The sequence below is a fragment of the Agelaius phoeniceus genome, chromosome 11, assembly GCF_051311805.1.
Source record: "Agelaius phoeniceus isolate bAgePho1 chromosome 11, bAgePho1.hap1, whole genome shotgun sequence".
Taxonomy (NCBI): domain Eukaryota; kingdom Metazoa; phylum Chordata; class Aves; order Passeriformes; family Icteridae; genus Agelaius; species Agelaius phoeniceus.
Genome location: NC_135275.1, coordinates 9,515,340 through 9,534,815, shown reverse-complemented (window position 1 = coordinate 9,534,815; position 19,476 = coordinate 9,515,340). Strand labels below are relative to the sequence as shown.

Here is a 19,476-nt window from a genome sequence, read left to right as displayed (position 1 = left end):
ACACCCAGTTAAGACAGGTTGTAAAAAATGTTCTCTATTGTATTCTGAATATCAAAAAGAAAGACACAGAATGTTGTTTTCCTACTTCAACAACAACAACAAAACATCCTCAGTTTTAGCACAAGGTTATTTCTTGACTGTAACTTCGGTCATATTTTTAAGCACTTTATATCATTATTGTTTTCCTTGCATGCACCCACAGGAAAACACATTCTAAGGATTTACAATAAGACTTGATGGCATATGGCTTCTCTGCACTAACTCTTTCCAGAACACAAATAAAGCAAAGTTTATAAGTCTCAGTAGCGACTGACTGCAGACAGTGATTCATACATGGACACCCCGAGCAGAATTTTGTTGTAAGATTCCAAATTACCTTCCATGACTCAGCATCTCCATATTGACAGACAATTGCTCTGCTAACCAACACTTCTGCAAACTGGGAAAGGGAAAGCACTGGCCAGGCTGCCTTGCCTGCAGTGCAACACCCCCAGGAGCAGTCAAAGTGTCCCCACAGAAGTAGAGAGGAAGGAATACGTACTGTTCCTCTTGCCTTCTTCATCAGCCTCTTCATCATTCTCAGGGTCAATGTCTTCTGCCTGGGTAATCCAGTCTAAATATCCCTTCAGGTCCTCTTCAAGCTGCTGTTTTTCACGTAGCTTCTGGAAGTCCCCTCGGGCCTTGGCTTTTTCTCTTTCTTTGGAAAATTCTCTATCAAATGCAGATAAAGCAGAAAAAAACACTGATTGACAAACTCCTTGGCATTTTAATCAGTCTTGACACTTCAGATTAGCACAGTGACATAGAAAATACACCAAAGATTGGGGTGCTGCTTAGAAAACAAGGCAGAGGTGCAAAGAAGTCATGGCAAATCCCTACCACCTTACATCCCAACTTTCAGAGCTTTTATGATTTAATCAAAAATTAAGCAGTATTTTTGACACTTCCCATAAGGGAAGAGTATATTCTTCTCATTTAATTACTGTTCTTCTATACAAATATCTCAAAATTTCTTTTATCTACAAATAGAAACTAGCTTGCAATAATGAAGCAATTTCACATTTAAGTATTAAGTTTCAGTGAAAAGAAAATTCTGGTTTTAGAAAAGCCTGTTCTAAAATCCTTCCTCTCCTGGTCACAGTTCATTTGCCATGTCCAAACATACAGAATCCCACTACTGGGCTCTCCCTTAACAATATCACACACAGGCTCCTGTGCTGTTGGAAATTTGCTCCCTGCAACAGAACCCAGAAGTCCTCACAGATCAGAATCAGAAACTTAATCCTCTATCTCACTGCCCCAGTCTCAAGACAATGTATTGGACTGTCTATCCAGTTTAGTTCATGATTGGGATCAATCTCTGAATTGTCATGGAATGATAATAGAAATAATGAAATCATGCTCTTTGATGAGGAGATTGAAAAAATGGCCTCCTAAGGTCTTTTTCAACCTGAACTACCCCAAAAATCTAAGATTTCCTGAATGACATGTGACTCAAGACAACTAACAAGTGTACTCTATATGCTCCCCCCCAACATCTCACATGCCAACATTGCTACAACTTTTGGTGTGATCCACAGCTCCAAATGAGAAACCCCCTCTGCTACAAGGACCAACACATTCCAGTTCATCTGAGTATCAATATGTAGTGTTAGGGGCAGGCAAGGATCTTTTGGATTGTATTCTAAGTACACACAATTCAGTATTTAAAGTTAAGCTTGTTCTGACTAACAAGATAATCATTGAAGGGTTGGGAGGGACCTCAAAGCTCATCCCATTCCATGTTCCTGCAGTGGGCAGGGACCTCTTCCACTACCCCAGGTTGCTCCAAGCCCTGTTCAGCCTGGCCTTGGACACTTTCAGGCATGTGGCAGCCACAGCTTCTCTGGGCAATGTCTACCAGGGCCTAACCACCCTCACAGCGAAGAATTTCTTCCTAATATTGATATAAACTGCCTTCATTCAGTTTAAGCAGTTTACCCCTTGTCCTATTGCTACTCACATTAATCTTACAACAGGGCTTAAGTTAAACTTTAAAAAAAGGCTAGAGCAATTTCATTTTCCATGAATTTGCAACTCCTTGATTTATTGGAAAATTTCACTTGAAGAAATTCCCTAGCTAATATGCTCTTAAGGGGAAATAATACCCTTTCTCAAGTGGAAAATATTATAAAATTCACATAAGACAAAAATATTTTAAGACAGTCAAACAATTAGCAATAAAAATATTGCCCTAAGAAAGCAGAATAGAATAACAGAAAGTCTCCATTTTTCAAAATAATATTACAATTTGGTGATATACACTGTTTGTTTAGAATTACAAAGACATAATCTCTCCAGGGGGCATCTTATTTATTTTCACTAGCTGTTTTAGTCTTTAAACACGTCAGAGAAAAAATTTAGTATTTAGATGACATCAGTAAATTTAAGTGTTAAGCTGTTTACATACAACTATGAAGATGCTGGAGGTTTTTTAATGTTATGTTGCAGAAGTTCCACAGCTTTCTGCTGCAAATGCTAAGAGGCAGGCACTTCATCTTTTACAGCTGAGGACTTAATTCAACAGCATTTCAGCCTGGCACATGGGGATCATCCTGTTCCATCTGATGGCACTGTAATGAAGCTGAAGAATGCCAGTGCTTGCATTTGCTACCCTTCATCTCCCAAGCAGGACCAGATCCTGCAAGAGGCCATCTCCTCACAAAAATGCCAGTGAGAGAGAGAGAGCTCTAAAGATCTCCCTGAAAGATAATCACTCTAAAAAATAACCAGAGTAACTCCACAAGTCAATAAGAAACTGTTTGGGTTAAGGAATGCCAGGTTTAAGCTTCTCTCAGAGAGAGGATTAGAGCCTGTCCTTTCCACCTGATTGAGGCAGCATGCTCATGACTCACTTCCCACAGGCAGGATCTCTGGAGAAAGCTATCATGGCAGAGGAGGAAATGAGAAGTAGCAAGCCTTGCTGCCTTTTACTAAGTATTCATGTGTTTTTCATTTAAAGTCCTTCAGGTATTTGTCATTAATTCAAAGGAGATGTGATGCGTGAGGGTGAAGTAAAACAAAAGTTGCTGTTATTATATAGAGTGAAGTGAACGAAATAATTTTTTAATTAATCAGCTGGCAAGGCTGATACTTTGAGCAGAACTTCACCCATGCCTGAACTGCTCTTTGACTTCACATTAAAACAGCTGCATGCAGAAAATTAAACCTGGTTTTTATATACACAGCTGATTCTGACCTTTCCCTTTAGTACTGCACAGAAGTCAGATGCTGCCTTGCTACAGGCTGCTGCCATTTATCAGTAGGGGGAGATGCAAGGGTGCTCATTTCCATGATATTTAAAAATTTCAATTTTATTTTTAAAACTTGACTGTTTATAAGGAACTATAAAACATGAGAAAGCAATTTTCTTCAGGGGAGGGATGAATCTGGCTCTATGGTATTTTTTTTCTATCACATCCAAAATGAAGGGACATTCCCTCAGACACATATGTACAGATTCTTTTAGGGGAATGCCATGGATAAGAAAGGAGAATTTAATAGAATCGGAAAGAAATGGATTTCCTGTTGGCAAAACAAAAGCATCTCTTTTTCTTGGCCAAGAAATAAGTAATTTGAAAAAGATGATGGGGGTAAGAAGAGGGAGAGATGTTGGATCTTTAAAGCTTCTGACAAAGACCTCTGAACAAAAAGATACTTGAATATTTAGGTAAAGATACATAGACATTGGCTGATCTCCTGGAAGGAGGACTAAGACAGCTGCTTGTGCAGCATCTCATAGCTGGGGAGTGGGAAGGGTGGGTCCAGGGCAGAAAAGAAAAGCTTTCAGCTCTGTAGGCAGCACAGGGACTGACGTGGTCAGACTGGTGGCCTAAACTGGCCTCCCTGTCATCAAGCCAGCACTCAGGCCAGCAGCCTCTGAAGCTGACAGGCTCAAGAAACTGCACATTAATTGCAGTAAGTGGACTTAAGCTCTGTAAATATTTGGTTTCACCACTGCCTGTGCTAAGAGCTAACTTTGAAACACGTATTTCATTCTGGTTTGATAAAACGACCTGGATCTGATATTTGAAAGTATTTTGGGCAGGAGGTGCTGCATCTGCAGCACAATAGAGACATCACTTGCAAAATAAAGTATTTTATGGAGACTAATTTACATAATCTCATTTACTTTTAGTGATAACTAACCCACTATATAAAATTCAGGGTTTATTTCTGTTGCCCAAAAATTCCTTGTCTCCTAGCAGAAAGATGATCTCATTTCTCTGTTCAGGCACAACACCATCATCATCAATGGTTGTTGAGGCAGAAGCATATAAAATGCAGGGCTTGAATTCATGCTTCAATAGTCTGGGGCAATCATGCCAGATTTTTCTTTCTTCAGCAGAGTGAAATAACCCCTGCTGGTGTGCATCAGTCAGGAATGGCTTGATGCAACAAGGTGCAAGTGGCAGCAGGGAGTGCCTGCTGGGACTCAATTACATCTCCCTGGTTGTCACACCTTCAGTTACAGGCAGGGTCATATTAACCAAAAATCTGAAGGCAATTTGTTGAAATGCTTTTGGTACATTCTCCCTTCTCTCTGTGTACTCAGAGATATAATAACTAGAGACACCTCTACCAGCCTCCTACCAGCTGAAAGCTTTCCCATGCTAAAGGCCAGGGACATTTCATCAGGGGGCCTGCACAGCAGCATGAGTGTTGCTGAAATTCCTGTGTGTCTCTAGGCATTGATGATGGGAAACAAACAGGTGCTTTTGATATCAGAGAATAAAGCAGGACACAAATCCTTTGCTAGCCATATTCCTGCCCTTTTGTGTCACTGCAAATGCAGTGGGAGGGAGAGTGAATCTCCTGCACAGAGAGCTCTCTGCACACAGGGTCTGGTATGTGGAAAGTGTTAAGCTAATTCTATATGTAGAACTGCCAACCAGACATCCCAGACTCATTTATTCACAGAGAACAGGCACATAATAACAAAAATGTACTCACACGAGTACAGTGCTGGGCACCAGACTTGCAGGAGAGGTTTCACACTGTGGTAACCATACCAACCAACAAATCAGCAGAATCAAGTCAGAGAACTAAAACTACCTCAAGTGTACAGCTAAGCAGGGACAGCAGCTCACAGCTGGGTGTAAAGTGTAACAGATGTGAAGAGACATAAAAAGGTTAAGTAACATCACATCTTTAAATACAGGAGATTTGTACACATCATGGTCACCCCTTCTTTTAGGGGGGAAAAAACCTCACAGGCTGAACACTAGAATTACTGTATGGCAAAACCAAAAGTCCTTGCAGGAATTTCCCTTGAGCAAGGAGCATTGGGCCCTTGATGGGGAAATGCAAACTGGTATTACCTACCCATGGCTGTCTCTGTGCAGGTGGTCAGCAATTGGCAAAATGTGCATTCCACAGCTCCAGCAGCAGCTGTGTGGAGCAAGGGCCTGTCCAGCCTTACTGGGCCAGAGTGCCCAGGAGAGCCATGGCATCATTGGTAGGAACAGACAGACAGGGAACCATTTGATAGAGCACCAAAACTGAGATTTGCTGTTTCAGACCACTGTTAATTAGATCTGCACATTAAGATGTGCCCCTCCTCTCCTTGGTCAAGCCCCATTTGGCCCAGGACACTCAGGATTTGTTGGCAGAAGAAGGGGCAGGTGTGAGCCCCGGAGCAGAGGCTGCCATGCCCTGACACCAGCCTGTGCCCTCTGCATGGGCTTTGTGAAGCTGCCCTGTCTTGTTCCCTGCCAGGGGCTGCCCAGCCAGCACCCCATAGCACTCATCCCTAAAAAACCTCGGTGGGGTGAATTCAGACAGGACTGAAATAAAATCAGTTTCCCCCTAAGCTCTTACTCAAGACTACAGACCTGACCTGACTTTAGTGGTTTCTGTCTAAAGCAATCAGTTATTTACTGCTGTATAGAGCTGGAAGTATTTGCTGATTAATTATTGTTAGTATAGTCAACTGATTGATCAAATATAACATTTGCTTTCTAAAGGAAAGTTTTACTTTCACCAGGACACAGAAATTAAACTAGCCTGCTTCATCTCATAACTTCCTGAGGTCTACAGCTGAAGCCCCTCTCCTTGTTTTCAATGTATATTCAGTTTATCTATGGGAAGTAGTTAAATTTTCAGCAATAATTTTCATTTTCTATTTTTCACTAGGCCTTCCTGCTGCTGTGAAAAGGAGCCCTGCCAGAACCAGTTCATTTTCCTTTTGCTGAAAGGCTATGGATGACAGTTTACTGCCATTTTCTATTTGGTGAATCATTATTCAAATGTCTTTTTCTATGATTTTTTTCCATATATATTGTAGACAACAGTTCTTAGGTGTATAAGCTTATCTGCACCAACATCATTTATATGACATTAATAGACAGATACTGCTGGGAGATTGGGGTGGATGAGCACACACCCTTAGATTTTAGAATCACTCTGTACATACATTGCAAATTTTTCTGGGGAAAACATTAACATTCACTTAGTAACCTGCAAGATCACATGCAGGAGGATGTAAGGACATGTCAAAGCCTATGTTTTGATGTCCTTTTGCAAGGCAATAAATTCAACTTATAAATTTATTAAACTGTGTTTGAAAGGTTTTATTTGTTCCCGTGGCTACCCAAAGAAATACTAATGCCTTGAGCAGAAAATGCCATCAGCAGAACCCATCTCCTAATGATAAGGACTATCTTCAGGAATAGATTATCATGCATCATTAAAAGCCATGCCTCTTGGTAAATAATTTATTTCCTCTGTTCATAGCAAACCAGTTTAATGCATGCTGAATTACTGACATGCCTATTTTAACTCTTTGGGTTGTTTTTTTTTTTATTTTTTTACACTTTAAGGAAGGATGAGTATCTCTATCCTGATCTTTGTTTGTTAACTTTCTAATAACTTTAACCTTACAATTGCTAACTTTCAATTTCAGCTCGCTCTTTTGCACCAATAGCCATTTAGGCTCTGGTCTTTCACACTGGAATATCTGGAGGAGGCCTGTCCTGAGCTCCCAGTTTCTATGCCTAATGTTTCATGCCTTCAGAGAATTCACTTTTAGAGTAATGTGAATACTTCTAGAGTAAAAAAAAAAGTAAGAGTAAAAGGAGTTTTCTAGAGTTTTTTGCAAAAGGTGATTTAACTCAAGCCTATGAATTCTCTCCATCCTTGTTATTCAATGGAATTACTTTGCAAAAAAATCTCCACAGTCAGCTTGCATGCAGAAATCACAATATTTACCACATGCAGATTCCATACACACATTGTTTCTGTTCATTTACACTACTGATATTAAAATATGAACTGTATTTTTAAGAATGTCACCTTCTGCAGGCAAGACTGACATGGATCACCAGGAAATACTCACCTTCAGAAAGAGCTAGATGTAAAACAAAAGATCTGCCAAATCATCATTCCCATCCATTTTACAGTATCTAAATACATCAAACATGCAGTGCACAAGAGGCATTACAGAACTACAAAGGGGCAGATGGTCACAGAATAACAAAGGAGTGCAAAGAGAAGAACTGAATATTTTACAACAACAAACAGATCCAAAACAGCAAACAGATTAAATGTACATGGCACAACCGGATATAAAGGAAGTAACACTTTCATACAGAAAAGGTATTAAGCATTCAGATTCCAATTTCAAAATCTGTATGCAGAGCCATGCTTTTCAAGTAAGTTGGCATAATATTTGCATTCTTGATATTTGATTGGTTTAGTAAAATTTAACTTTATCTGTGGATTTATCATAAACCAAGTTTTCGTGTTATGGTTTGAAGAATATAAAACATAAAAGCTAATAACTTTTAAATAAAACCAAAAAAAAATTATGGGTTATATATTCAATGCTTGGCTCAGAATGAAAAATATCTTTCTACTAAGAAACAGAAAAACATCCATTGGATCTTACTAGTACATCAAATTTATCCATAAAATTTAGACTTGGAGCTCTAAACAGAAAGTATGGAGAAAATTATTTATATACAACTGTCATATACTGCTTAAAATAAATCAGAGTAACAGTATTCCACACTGGCCCTTGTTTGCCAGAGTTTCAAACAAGCATGCCAGGACATTCTCTTCACTTCTCTACCAAACATCAGTTTGCTATGACTGAAATCTTTTAGGAGCATCTCCTTAGACTTTCTCCTTGTACTTTCAATGTCAGTCCTTGGTGATATTAATACATCACATGGCTCAGCCCTCCAATGTCATTGTCTTCAGAAAGAAAACAAAAAATGGGAGTTTTAGGAAGGCTCTTTCATGTATTTAGGGCAAACATGGATTCAGACAATTCATCAAGCACCCTGAGCACTCAATTGACCCTGGCTGAGACTATGGCAGAAAAATTAATTTAGCAATTAATGGCTTGATGAATATAAGGAGATTTCACATCCCACTTTTCACTGCCATTTCTGTGCGCTGAAAGTCCAAGGGAAGCCAGAAAGGATTGTGAGGAGCATTAGAGCTCTATGGATCACATCACCTAGAAATCACTGGTGATTTCTTGTCTGCAGGAAGGAACCCAAGGACAAGGGGACACCTCTTCCCTGTATTGGAATGGCAGCTAAAAAACTACTCCATATTCCAAAAAAATATATGCATCATAATGTTGAAAACTTCACACAGTATTTTAAGCTTATTAAATCAAATGTTAAGCTGATTCATGAGAGTATGTCTAAATTTCCATGACTTCAGGGAAAGAAATCAATATGTGCAACAAAACACCAAATTTGGTGTTGCTTTCCCTGTAATTTTTTTATAAAAACAGAAAAGACTGAAACCAATAACAATTCAAGTCATGGAAGGAAAAACAGGAATATTCATTATCTGTTACCAGACATCTTCACAGGACAGGAAGAAAATTAATTGGTGCTTGTGATGTTCTTAAGGGCCAGAGAAGGAACTGTGAGAGCCTAATCCTGTAATGACTTCAGTGGAAAGGCCAGTCACACAGCAAGGTTAGGTAACAGCATCAAAAGAAGAAATAAATTACACTGTAACTACCATCATTTATCTGTCCTCCTCCTTATTTCATTTTCCTGGGTGGCTGAAAGCTGGGCCCTTAGTTTTGCAACAATTTACACATTTACACATTTATCCTTGGAAGGACAAGGTTAAATCTAAAAATCAGCAGTTGTTTTAGCACTACCATATTTCTTTTAAACATTTGCTTTATAAAGCAGGCAAAACTATGCTTTCCCTGGTTTCCTGTGTGCAACTGTAATCTATTACAGACAAATGGCTAAATATTTTTAAAAGCACCTTGTAAAACCACTCATCAAATCAAAGTGCTCTTGTAACAAAGTTACATCAACACCTGGAAATCTTGTTTGCTTATCTGCTTTCCAGGAATATAATAATCATTTCATCATTTCTTTCAGATACAGTGTGGCAAAACCATGAACAGGGCTGCAGACACTATCAGCCTCCTGATGGCACCATCACCTGCACTGTCAGGCTGCTTTCCACACAAGGGAAATGTTTCTGTTGGCTGACAAAGATGGCACAACTTGCCTGAGATTGCCAGAACAATATTGTTTGCTGTATAACTAAAACCTAATGCATACACCATAATAATTTTCTTTTCAGCACTTGAAGGATAGCTGGATCTTTTATATATTTATCAAAAAATATCTTTACCATAGACTGGAGTTTCCCAAGCTCAAGTGTGTTAGAAATCAGGAAATGGCAAAGGAAATAGGGCTGTAACTTCACATAGGGGGACTTTGTAAAAAGAAAATCTGGCAAACTCTTGCCATAAACTACAGTTTTAAAGCACCTTATACAGCTAGAACTGAAATGGCTTTACTTCTTGGTTGGAGCCTGGAGTGCACAAACCAACAAAAAGCTGTGACAACCTCCCACTGACAGCTATATTAAACTGATACATTACTATTGATGAATTTACCAGCTCCTGGTGCAGGTTGTCACAGCAGTTCACAGCTCTACAACCCAGGAACCACTGAACACTGTTGAGGTAGTGCAACCACACTCTCTAAGATAGGTCTTAAAGCACTTATTAAAAATATTTTGCCATATTTTGAGCAAAATATGCAACTGTTAAACATAAATAACACTCCAATTGCACTATGACCATTTGAAGAAGCAGAAGTGGGTCTTTCAGAAAAAGGCACTTTTATATAACAGTAGGAGAGGATATTTGTATGGGTGCACCACCCATCTCTGTGCACAAAATCTTTTTCTCTGCAGGAATATAATAGAATAAGGATATTAGTGCCTCACTGAATGAATATTTTTGGCAAGCATGGTGAACGTGATGTCAAGACAGATACAGGCACTCAAATCACACAGTTCAGTCCAAAGAGCAAACACTGGTAGGATGACATAAGAATCTCAAGTGCATGCAAAAAAGCCATTGCTGAGAAGCTGGAGTCAATGCAGAGGCCATCTTACAAGTAGCAGTAGCATACACAATGTTAACTCAACTGCTTACCCACTAAGTACACCAAGAACCAGGTTAAGTACGAAAAATGAGCCAAGGATGATAAGACTAACAAAATAGATCCATGGCCACTCACATCCTATTGCATCATTTACCTGTAAAACGCAAGGAAATAAGTTATGATTCAGTCATTCATTAAACAGCAGAGTCCTTTGTGCAGCTGCCAGATCACGTAGGTTCAACACAAAATTTATGGCCTATCCAGATCTTTAAAAAGTGGATGAATAATTGTTTAAATTTACTTACCCAAATTTTGTTGTAGATGTGAGGCTTTAGAGGATTAATTGAAATAACATCCAAATGAGTGCATGAGAACATTTTGTCTTTTTTATAACTTTGCCAAAAGGACATGAAGAGTATATACTGGTATGTCTAAACTCTGATTTTGGTGTTTCTATGTTATTTATAGGAGAGCTACAAGAAAACTTTTTGTGCTGTAATTAGAGGAGGAAGAAATAGAGGTTTATTAAAAGATGTCATCCCAACTGAAGTCTCACCTGGATGAGATAACCTGTGTGTTCATGGCAACTGGATTCAGGACTCTGCCTTCATGATGAAAAAGGTGTATGCTTACCCGCTCAATACACCAAGAACAAGATTTAGTACGAAAAATGACCCAAAGATGACGAGACTGACAAAATACACCCATGGCAATTCAAATCCCATTGCATCATTCATCTGCAAGAAATAAGATGATCTTATAGAGTAGATCACTATATTAACAGCAATGAAGTCAGAGAAAGGAGAATTTGATCATTCAGATTAGATAACATGCTATGCATTCCTTCAGAAATCAAAGAACAATGAGAGCAAGAAGGCACTGGCCACATTCACTTTACATTTCCAACACAAACCCTAAAACAAAATGCTGAGTGAAACTAGCATTTGGATCAGAAATATTATCAAACATAAATGGAACACTGCAACAGTTCTAAGCTTTTTCCTTGCAGGAATATTACAGAATAAGGAATATTAACAATAATAGGAATAAATCATTAATGCTGAGAACATGAACTAAATTTCAGATCTCCAATTAAGATGATGACCACAAAGTACATTGAAATCTTAGGAATTTTAGTTCATTTATATCCTGTCTACATGAATGATTATTTGAGAAAATAAACAGAAATCTGTAAATCAACTGTAGAAGCAATGTTACTTTTTGTAACACAGAATTCCCACACTTTTTCCTGAAATAAAGCAGTCAAATGCAATCAGACATTTTAAATCAATTCAAAAAGAAATTAATGAGAATGAGTCTGTGTAAAAAGCATGAACACAATTTTAGGAAAATGAAAATTTGAAAACAAATTTTAGAAACACAATGGAAACATGGAAACATTCCAGGAAAACTTCTGAACATGAATTATATATCCAGATCAAGGCTGAATGAAATTTAAAAGGTTTTAAAGTGATGTTGAAGTTACTGAGCTTCCAATACACTCTTTATAGGCTCACACAAGGTTTTTCATAAAGATTTCTTCCACTTGCTATTCTTAGCCAGCTCATCATACCTATCAAAGGATGGACTTGTGAAATATACCCATGCAGATCTAAGAAGGCCTATTCAGAAAAATAGATATTTTAAAACAGGGAAATTTGGCTTTGTGTGTAAGATTCAGGTGGAAAAAGACATTTTGATAACTCACAAAAATAATTTGGACATGAAGCTTCTTAGAAAGAGCTCTTCTTGAAGAGGAATTATCCTGGCTTTTGCATTAGATTCCTCTTAAGATGTTTTATAGTCATGAAAATTCAGCAGACAATAAAATTACATATGTTAATGTAGAACAATCTAATTGCAAAACTGTTTTCTTTTCTGTGAATGCCATTGGGTTGTTGTATCTGAAATTTGTGATTAGGCTTTGAGCTCTACTGACAGTCGAGTTTGACACCTCTCCTTAACATCTCTGTTGGAATAAATCGACTAAACATGGGAACAAACATTTTTCAAAATAATTTCTTTTATTTTTTCTTTTCTTGTCTTTTAATTAAACATCATAATCTCAGTTTCTGCAAGGGGACCCTATGGATGGTTAGGCAGAAGCTCTAAGTCTTTGCAGGTTAAGGCCCAAAGGTCCTTCTCTTCCATGGTGACCTATTATAGCACCAGTTTTTACTTACTAAAGTAAACAAACCTCCTAAGTAACCAAAACAAATGAGTTCACAAAGCTTCCTCATGCAGCTTTTTAAAGAGCCTATGTATCATCTTTTAGAATGCTTTTTTGATTGAACTAAGGTACTGAAAAGTAACTTACAATTACACTTGCTACAAAAATAGAAAGAAAACTTGAAAACACATTTGATTTGGATTTCTTTTCCTCTTCCAATAAAACTGTATTTTGGAGAAGTAGCCATTCAGCAAGATTGGCTTCATTACTTCAAGAAATCCCAAGCTTTCATTGTTCAGTTCTGCAATATTCACATGGGGAAGTCTTTCACAATGCTGCCATTGTAGCTGCCTGCTCTCCTGGGCAGTTTTCAGCAACCCTTGGGCACATCAGGGGCTTCTCTTAAGGACAGTGCCTGTGAAGCTTTGGGTTTTATCACCCACGCCCACTCTGCCAAAGTGAGTCCCCTGTCTTTGGAAGTTTCAGCAATGAAGCCCCAAGGTTAATGAGTAGAACACATCCCATTCCCCAGACTGAATTTCTGCCTAGTCCAAATGGATGCTGCCCTTTGCATCTTCTTTCAAGCATAGGCATCTGGCCTTATGTTGTAAAAGTAGTATTTACTCAATTTTTTTTTAAAGTATACTCATAATTATTTTATTACTTTAGAAATTAGTTTGCTTCATAGACCTGACTTATACCATACAGGTCAAGCATTTTTCTAGCAATAACTGATCAGGGCAAACATTTTAATTAAATTTCAAATACATTTGAATGTATTTTACAGCTAAAAACTATACAATTAGCAGACAGTTGTTTCCAAGTCACCACAGTGCAGATATAAATTCATCTGGTATCAGTGCCAACATTTTTCTGCTATGTGTCATTTTGAAAAACCTCAGAGATTAATATTTGCAATTTTACTTTGAGCAGAGCTCAAAAAATAGAGCTCTGGCAGTCACTGCAATACAACTCCATGCTCTCATTTTGCTCATAAAGAGAACATTTTTAGGCAGCCAGGCACTCTGCTAACTTAGTTACCCAGGAGCAAAGCTGAAATTCTCATGCTCTGTCACAAAGGCTCTGTTAGTATGAGCAGCTGGGATTTGTATGCACTTTTTAATGTCTAACATATTAAAGAAAATCTTTTTCATTTATGCAGCTGGATTTCAAGCCCAGTATTTTAGGCTGATCTATCTAGGACTAATGCTTTGTGAAGCAAAAATTGGTGACAGCAGCTAACCAGTACTAGAAGAAATGCTTCACTTTGGGCAGATGCTGAATTATTTCAAAAGCATTCCTTAACTCAGGAACACCTGAACCTAGCAGAATACCTTGGAACAAATCTAAAATTGAATTCCTCAAAACTACTCAACAACTTTACCATTTAATTCTGGATACAATTAAACCCTAATCAAGTAATGCATTGTAATTTCTATTCATGAAATAATATTTCAGATTGCATTAATACCAGAGATCAAAGTACAAAAAGAAGTCCTTTCCTTTTGGAAAACTTTGCTCCTTATTTCATGCATGTCAAATGTCATTTTCCATAACTTCCAATTAAATAGAGATTAAAGGAATTGATTTGCCTTCTGATTAAAAAAAGGGAAAGAGCTTGGTTAATATATTAGAACAGGAAAATCTCCATCCTCAAAACCAAGATATATTCATTTGAAGGGATTAATGCTGACTCCTCACCCAAAGTGCAGAATGAGTTAAAGTCAGAAATTTCAGATGTGCTAAAGAAACACCAGGAGTTCAAGGAGATCTCACATCTGAAATCCTCAGCAAAAGCTCATCTCCTGCCCTATGGCTCAGGGCACACTCTGCCAAAGGAGGTGTCAAGGGACCTGTCCTGTCTTTTTGAGGCCATGAGGCTCTTAAGCCTTCAAAACACCTATGGCAAGCACACCACCAAGCACCATCCTTCTTGTCCTTTTTCCTTTTCAAAGGTCTAGTCTTACTATTTCAATGTCAGTTCTCAGCAGTTTGTCCATCACATCAAGCAGAGGGCTGATGAGATAATGGACAATACGAAGGAGAAAGATTTCTTCAAATCCCTTCATTCTGTTTCACCATAACAGTAGATGGGCACTCCACATTATTTATTTGGCTCTTTGTGTTTATCCATATATGTTGGTGAGTCTGAAATCTTGAAGAATTATCTTGAGCTGATTGGACAAACTTGATACAGTCTGAAACAGCCTCAAGTGGCATTTGGAAGAATTATCTTGTGAACTGTGCTGTAGTTGGAGTCAACTATCATCGCAACACAGCATAAATGATCAGAGACCAAGACTTATGTGAAACAAGGGAAAAAGTCACATTTACTGCAGATATAACCTTAGTATTACACAGCAGCAGATGGCACACTTGAACATAAAACATCAATTAGAAATCATTAAAATATTATTTATCCTTATCTATGGTAATTGTGAGTAAAATCCTTATATGCAATTGCATGAAAATCAAGGTCTTAACTTTTCTGTGCACCTGGTATTCTTTTATTGAAAATTGTTGCAAGCTCAATTTGCAATCAATATTAGCTCTACCTGGGGTTAATGATAAAACAAAACCTCTAACTCTGCATTTGTAGCATTACAGATACAATGTGCTGATGCATGAACCTATTTTGATTGTCCACAGTGTTTCAAACTCTCTTAAATTTGTTGAATTTCTTAGCTTCCTTAGGTTTTAATTTTACCTCCCTCTTTTCATAACATGCCAACAGACTCATAACTGGTGGGTTTACTTTGTGCTACCTGTAATCTGCCTCATCATCTTAAAAATTGTTCAGACTGACAAACTCAGTCTCTTAACAGGTGTAAAAATTCTGCAGACATCAGTATTTTGTGAAGTGCAACTATCCCTGCATTCTTAGAAGCCTGGAAGGGAGGTTCACAAAACCCCAGATCAGCCTATTTATTCCACCCAGTGAGGAGCACACCAGAGAACTCTTCAAAGCTGCCTGGCTTCAAAGGTTTTGTCCTGAGATATTCTTGGCTGAATTGGAGTTAACTTAAAGCTGATTTAAAACAGGCAGTGCTTGAAGCACAGCACCCTCCAGGTTGATTTATAAAAGCATGGGATTTTATATCCAGTGTTCTGGAGTCAAAGCACAGATTTCCCTGGCACTGTCCTGCTTGGACAGACTCAGCCCTTTGTTGTGCTTCTGACACAGAATATGGAGCTGCACTGGTGGGGTGTGCACTGAGATCACCCTTTGTTGAGCATTTCAGCTCAGCAGCACCTGGAAAAATGAGAGTTCCATGGCACAGGGAGCAAGGTAGGGCCTACAGAGAAAGAGATCCCATTGAGAAGGGTAAAATTGTCACAGGGTATAGAGAGCCTCATAATTGCTTAATCACCTCTTAAATTTGGAATCTCCAACTGTACTGTGCAATTGCATACAGGAAACATCTAAGTGATCCTCTCAAGTTAAACCTCAACTTGGAAGACATTGCTTCAGCTTAATGAATTTGACCAAGCTGAACAGACCTCATTTTCTTCCTTCTGTTGGTTTCATCCATTCTTAGCAAATGAATTATAACATTTTGGTATTCCCATAAAGCATTTACTCTTCAAAACGTGATTGTTTATAAATGTTTACTATGATTGTTTGGAAATTAGTTTAGATGCAGGTCTTTCATTCAGACACTGAATTCTGTCTAAGACTATTTTAGCTAATTCCTGTTAGTGGCATTCCATTAATCAGCTTACTGTCATTAACTGGGAGGAGGGGCTGGGCAGAAATCAAGTCATTGTTCCAAGGAAAGCCAAGATGTCAAATGTGAATGTTAAGAAATTGTTTTAGTTTTTTCACCTAATTATGCATCCCTGCTTAATCTGCAGAGCAGATGGACAGAACCATAACGACATGAAGAATGCTACCTCTACAAAACAGTAACCCAGAGAAGGTTTCCTGTTGAGCACTACCAGGTTTATCAAAATCTGTATTCCAGATATAACAAAATCCAAGTGTTTGACTCCTCTCATGAATAGCATTATGTTAATTTCAGATTAAGAATTTGTCAGTGCTTGTACCTATTTACCTGTGTTGCCCAAACTAATGTCACAAAAATTTATAAAACCTATGCATAGATTTGGCTTGTTAAATCTAAAGGCTCAAAAAAACGACTAAAGTTAAATAAAAAATGTGATCAATAATGTGTTTATTTTTTTAAATGGTTAGCTATCATGTATGAAAATGACAAGTTATAACATCTACACAGGTGTTCTCTTCTAAACACCTTTCTTTTGGGATCTGCTATTCCACCTATATACACCATACATTATACAAAAATTGGATGTGTTTAATATTCCCCATATACTTGACACAAAAAATAAAAATACAATGCATTTACTCTTCAGATAGATTATATAAAATTGTCACCTTAGTTTATGTAGCACCAATGAGCAAAGCCTCAATACTCAGGAAGATCTAAATTTATCTACTAAATTTTTATCCTGGGACGGACTGGGAACTGGGATTGTTATAAAATAATTGTTGGCTTCTTGTGGCAAAGTTTCTGGAGGAAACTCTAGCTGATGCACTAGTGGAGTTCTTTCACTACCCCAAGTTTAGCCTCTATTTCCCATCCAGGTTTGACCCAGTTTTATTTAAAATTTCTGGGGAGAAATAACAGGTTCTTCTTAGTATTTGCAATGATCTGTGACAAGAAATTAGTTCCACGTTTTGACTGCAGTACAGGTCAGCAGTCAGCTGAGGCTGAGATACCAGATATCTTGTCAAAGTCAATCAAGTTCACCTCATGGGAAAGATATTTCCCTGTGAGTTAGTTTAAAATCCTCCTCTGGTGGGGTCTTTGCGTTAAGATGCTAATTGGAAAAAAATTATACTATAATCATATATACATATATATATATATATATGTATGTATGTGTCTGTGTGATGTGTGTGTGTGAGATACTTATAGGTCACATCCTTTTTGATCCTAATGCACACTTTTAATCTGTACATTCCTTGGCTTGGTAACTCTGTTTGCCAGATCAAAATGTCTGATTTTGATCATTCCCTTTTTTCTCTTTCTGAAATTAAGTCCTGTCTCCTTGCAATCCAAAACTGGATGATTCAGAGCTTTTAATAACAAGAGAATATAAAAAAGCAATTAGTACAAATCATTACATAAAAGGCAGGGAGGGGGCTTAATCTTGATTTTAACGTGAAACCAGATTCAAGTAGTTAACACTCAAACAGAAAAAATTCTGCCTGCAATCCCTGACTCTTTAGGGAGATTTATGCAGTATATTAATGCTGTCAGCCAAAATTTCTATCACTGTGTCTCCAGCTGCACATCATGTGTTAACTTTCTGCTATGCAGTCATGGAGGGCTGGGAGCTCTGTGCAAGCAGCACATGGATGCCTTTGGGGATGAGCTGACTTGTTTCACTCCAGAGCCTCCCTCAGATGACCTGTGAGTGCTGCTGAGCAATGCCAGCACAACAGCACTAAGCTTCCCCTAAGTACATAAGAGGAAAAGGCAGGAGTATTATCTAAGATTTTTCAGGCACAATTCCTCACAGTTTTTACATTGCTAAATATCTGCAACTGATTTACAAATGGAAAAAAGCTGTGAAGCATTCTTTGACTTCTCTCAGACAATAAGCTGAAATTCATTGCTGACAAAAATTGCTTGGATGCAGGAACATGCCTTCCCTTTCTGCAGGTGGAATGGGACTAACATGGCTTAAATCACCCCAAGTAGTTGATTCCCACTTATTAAATCATTCAATTCAAAGTTCTAGACTATTATTGCTTATTTGACTCTTGGTCATATTTTTGGAAAGATATTTTTAGGAGACTCCTTGTCAGCACTCTGATGACAGTTTTGGTAATACTTGAAACATATTTTGCAGTTTTTTGTTTCTAGCCTATTAATACATTTTGTGCACGAGCCAAGGGGTTTTCTTGTGTGATATGTATTTGTAAAACATTTGTTTGTGTTTAGGGAATATCTCTAGCTGCACATCAGCTGATTTCAAGTACACTATATCTGATTCCACCCTTAAATATTCTTGAATAGAAGAATTCTAAAAGGCATCAGGAGTAGAGTTTGAGCCCTGACCTGATCTGATTGACATAAATACACTGGATGTGCAGACACTTGTGCAAAAGTGCATGTAGACATACACAAGAGTGCAGTGCAGCCTGAACAGTCTGTGTTACAGAAATAATGGACTTTTTTCAGATGTTCTAAGATGTTTCAAGGAGTATATTGGGGGATTTAAAGCTCAATTTCTTAAACAGGAGAGAGGTTCTTAACTGCACCCTTTTTTGTTATAAAAGCATAGGAACAATGAATGAAGAATTTCTTTGATGATAATATATGTTGTTAGCAAAAAGTACTTACAGTTTTTTAACATTGACATATCAGTAAAAGGTATATTGAAAAAAACCTGCCATCTCTTTCCTTAAACCTTATATGAGTTTTAGGTATATTTTAGATTGCCTAGACATTTCAAGTAATGATCTGAGTATTTTAAACAAGAATCCCTCAGAGAATATCTTTTTAACATATCAGTAGGTGTATTAATAGGAAAAGCCATGTAAGACATCAGTGTACCATTATTCAGCAATTTTAGCTCGAGTGCTTCAATCTCAGAAATCTTCGGATCAATCTGAACAGTTCTGGACAGGTATTAGAGAACTGGGGAGCTTTAAAACTGGGGTTAGTGATCCACCATCTGACCATAAAATTGACCTAGTAAAATTCAGTAACCACTAATACATTTGTCCTATCTTTGAAGCAACTTTGAAGCATCCCCTTTGTTTCTCAGAGGCCCTGACCATCTCTCATTCAAGCTACAATTGGATTATGCAAGTGTAGTAAGTCAAGATAACTTCACTATGGTGAAAAC

The 19,476-nt window shown here is 37.9% G+C and overlaps 1 protein-coding gene across 6 annotated transcripts in view; it reads right to left on the bottom strand.

The window, feature by feature from the left end:
- Positions 1 to 19,476, bottom strand: part of CACNA1D (calcium voltage-gated channel subunit alpha1 D) — a 169,190-nt gene that overhangs the window by 77,569 nt on the left and 72,145 nt on the right. For all 6 annotated transcript variants that reach the window (XM_077184756.1, XM_077184753.1, XM_077184757.1 and 3 more), the window contains exons 8-9: positions 10,475 to 10,578; positions 542 to 711 (exon numbers count right to left, since the gene is read on the bottom strand). In XM_077184756.1, the coding sequence (XP_077040871.1) occupies positions 542 to 711; positions 10,475 to 10,578 (274 nt within the window). The remainder of the gene's footprint in view (positions 1 to 541; positions 712 to 10,474; positions 10,579 to 19,476) is intronic.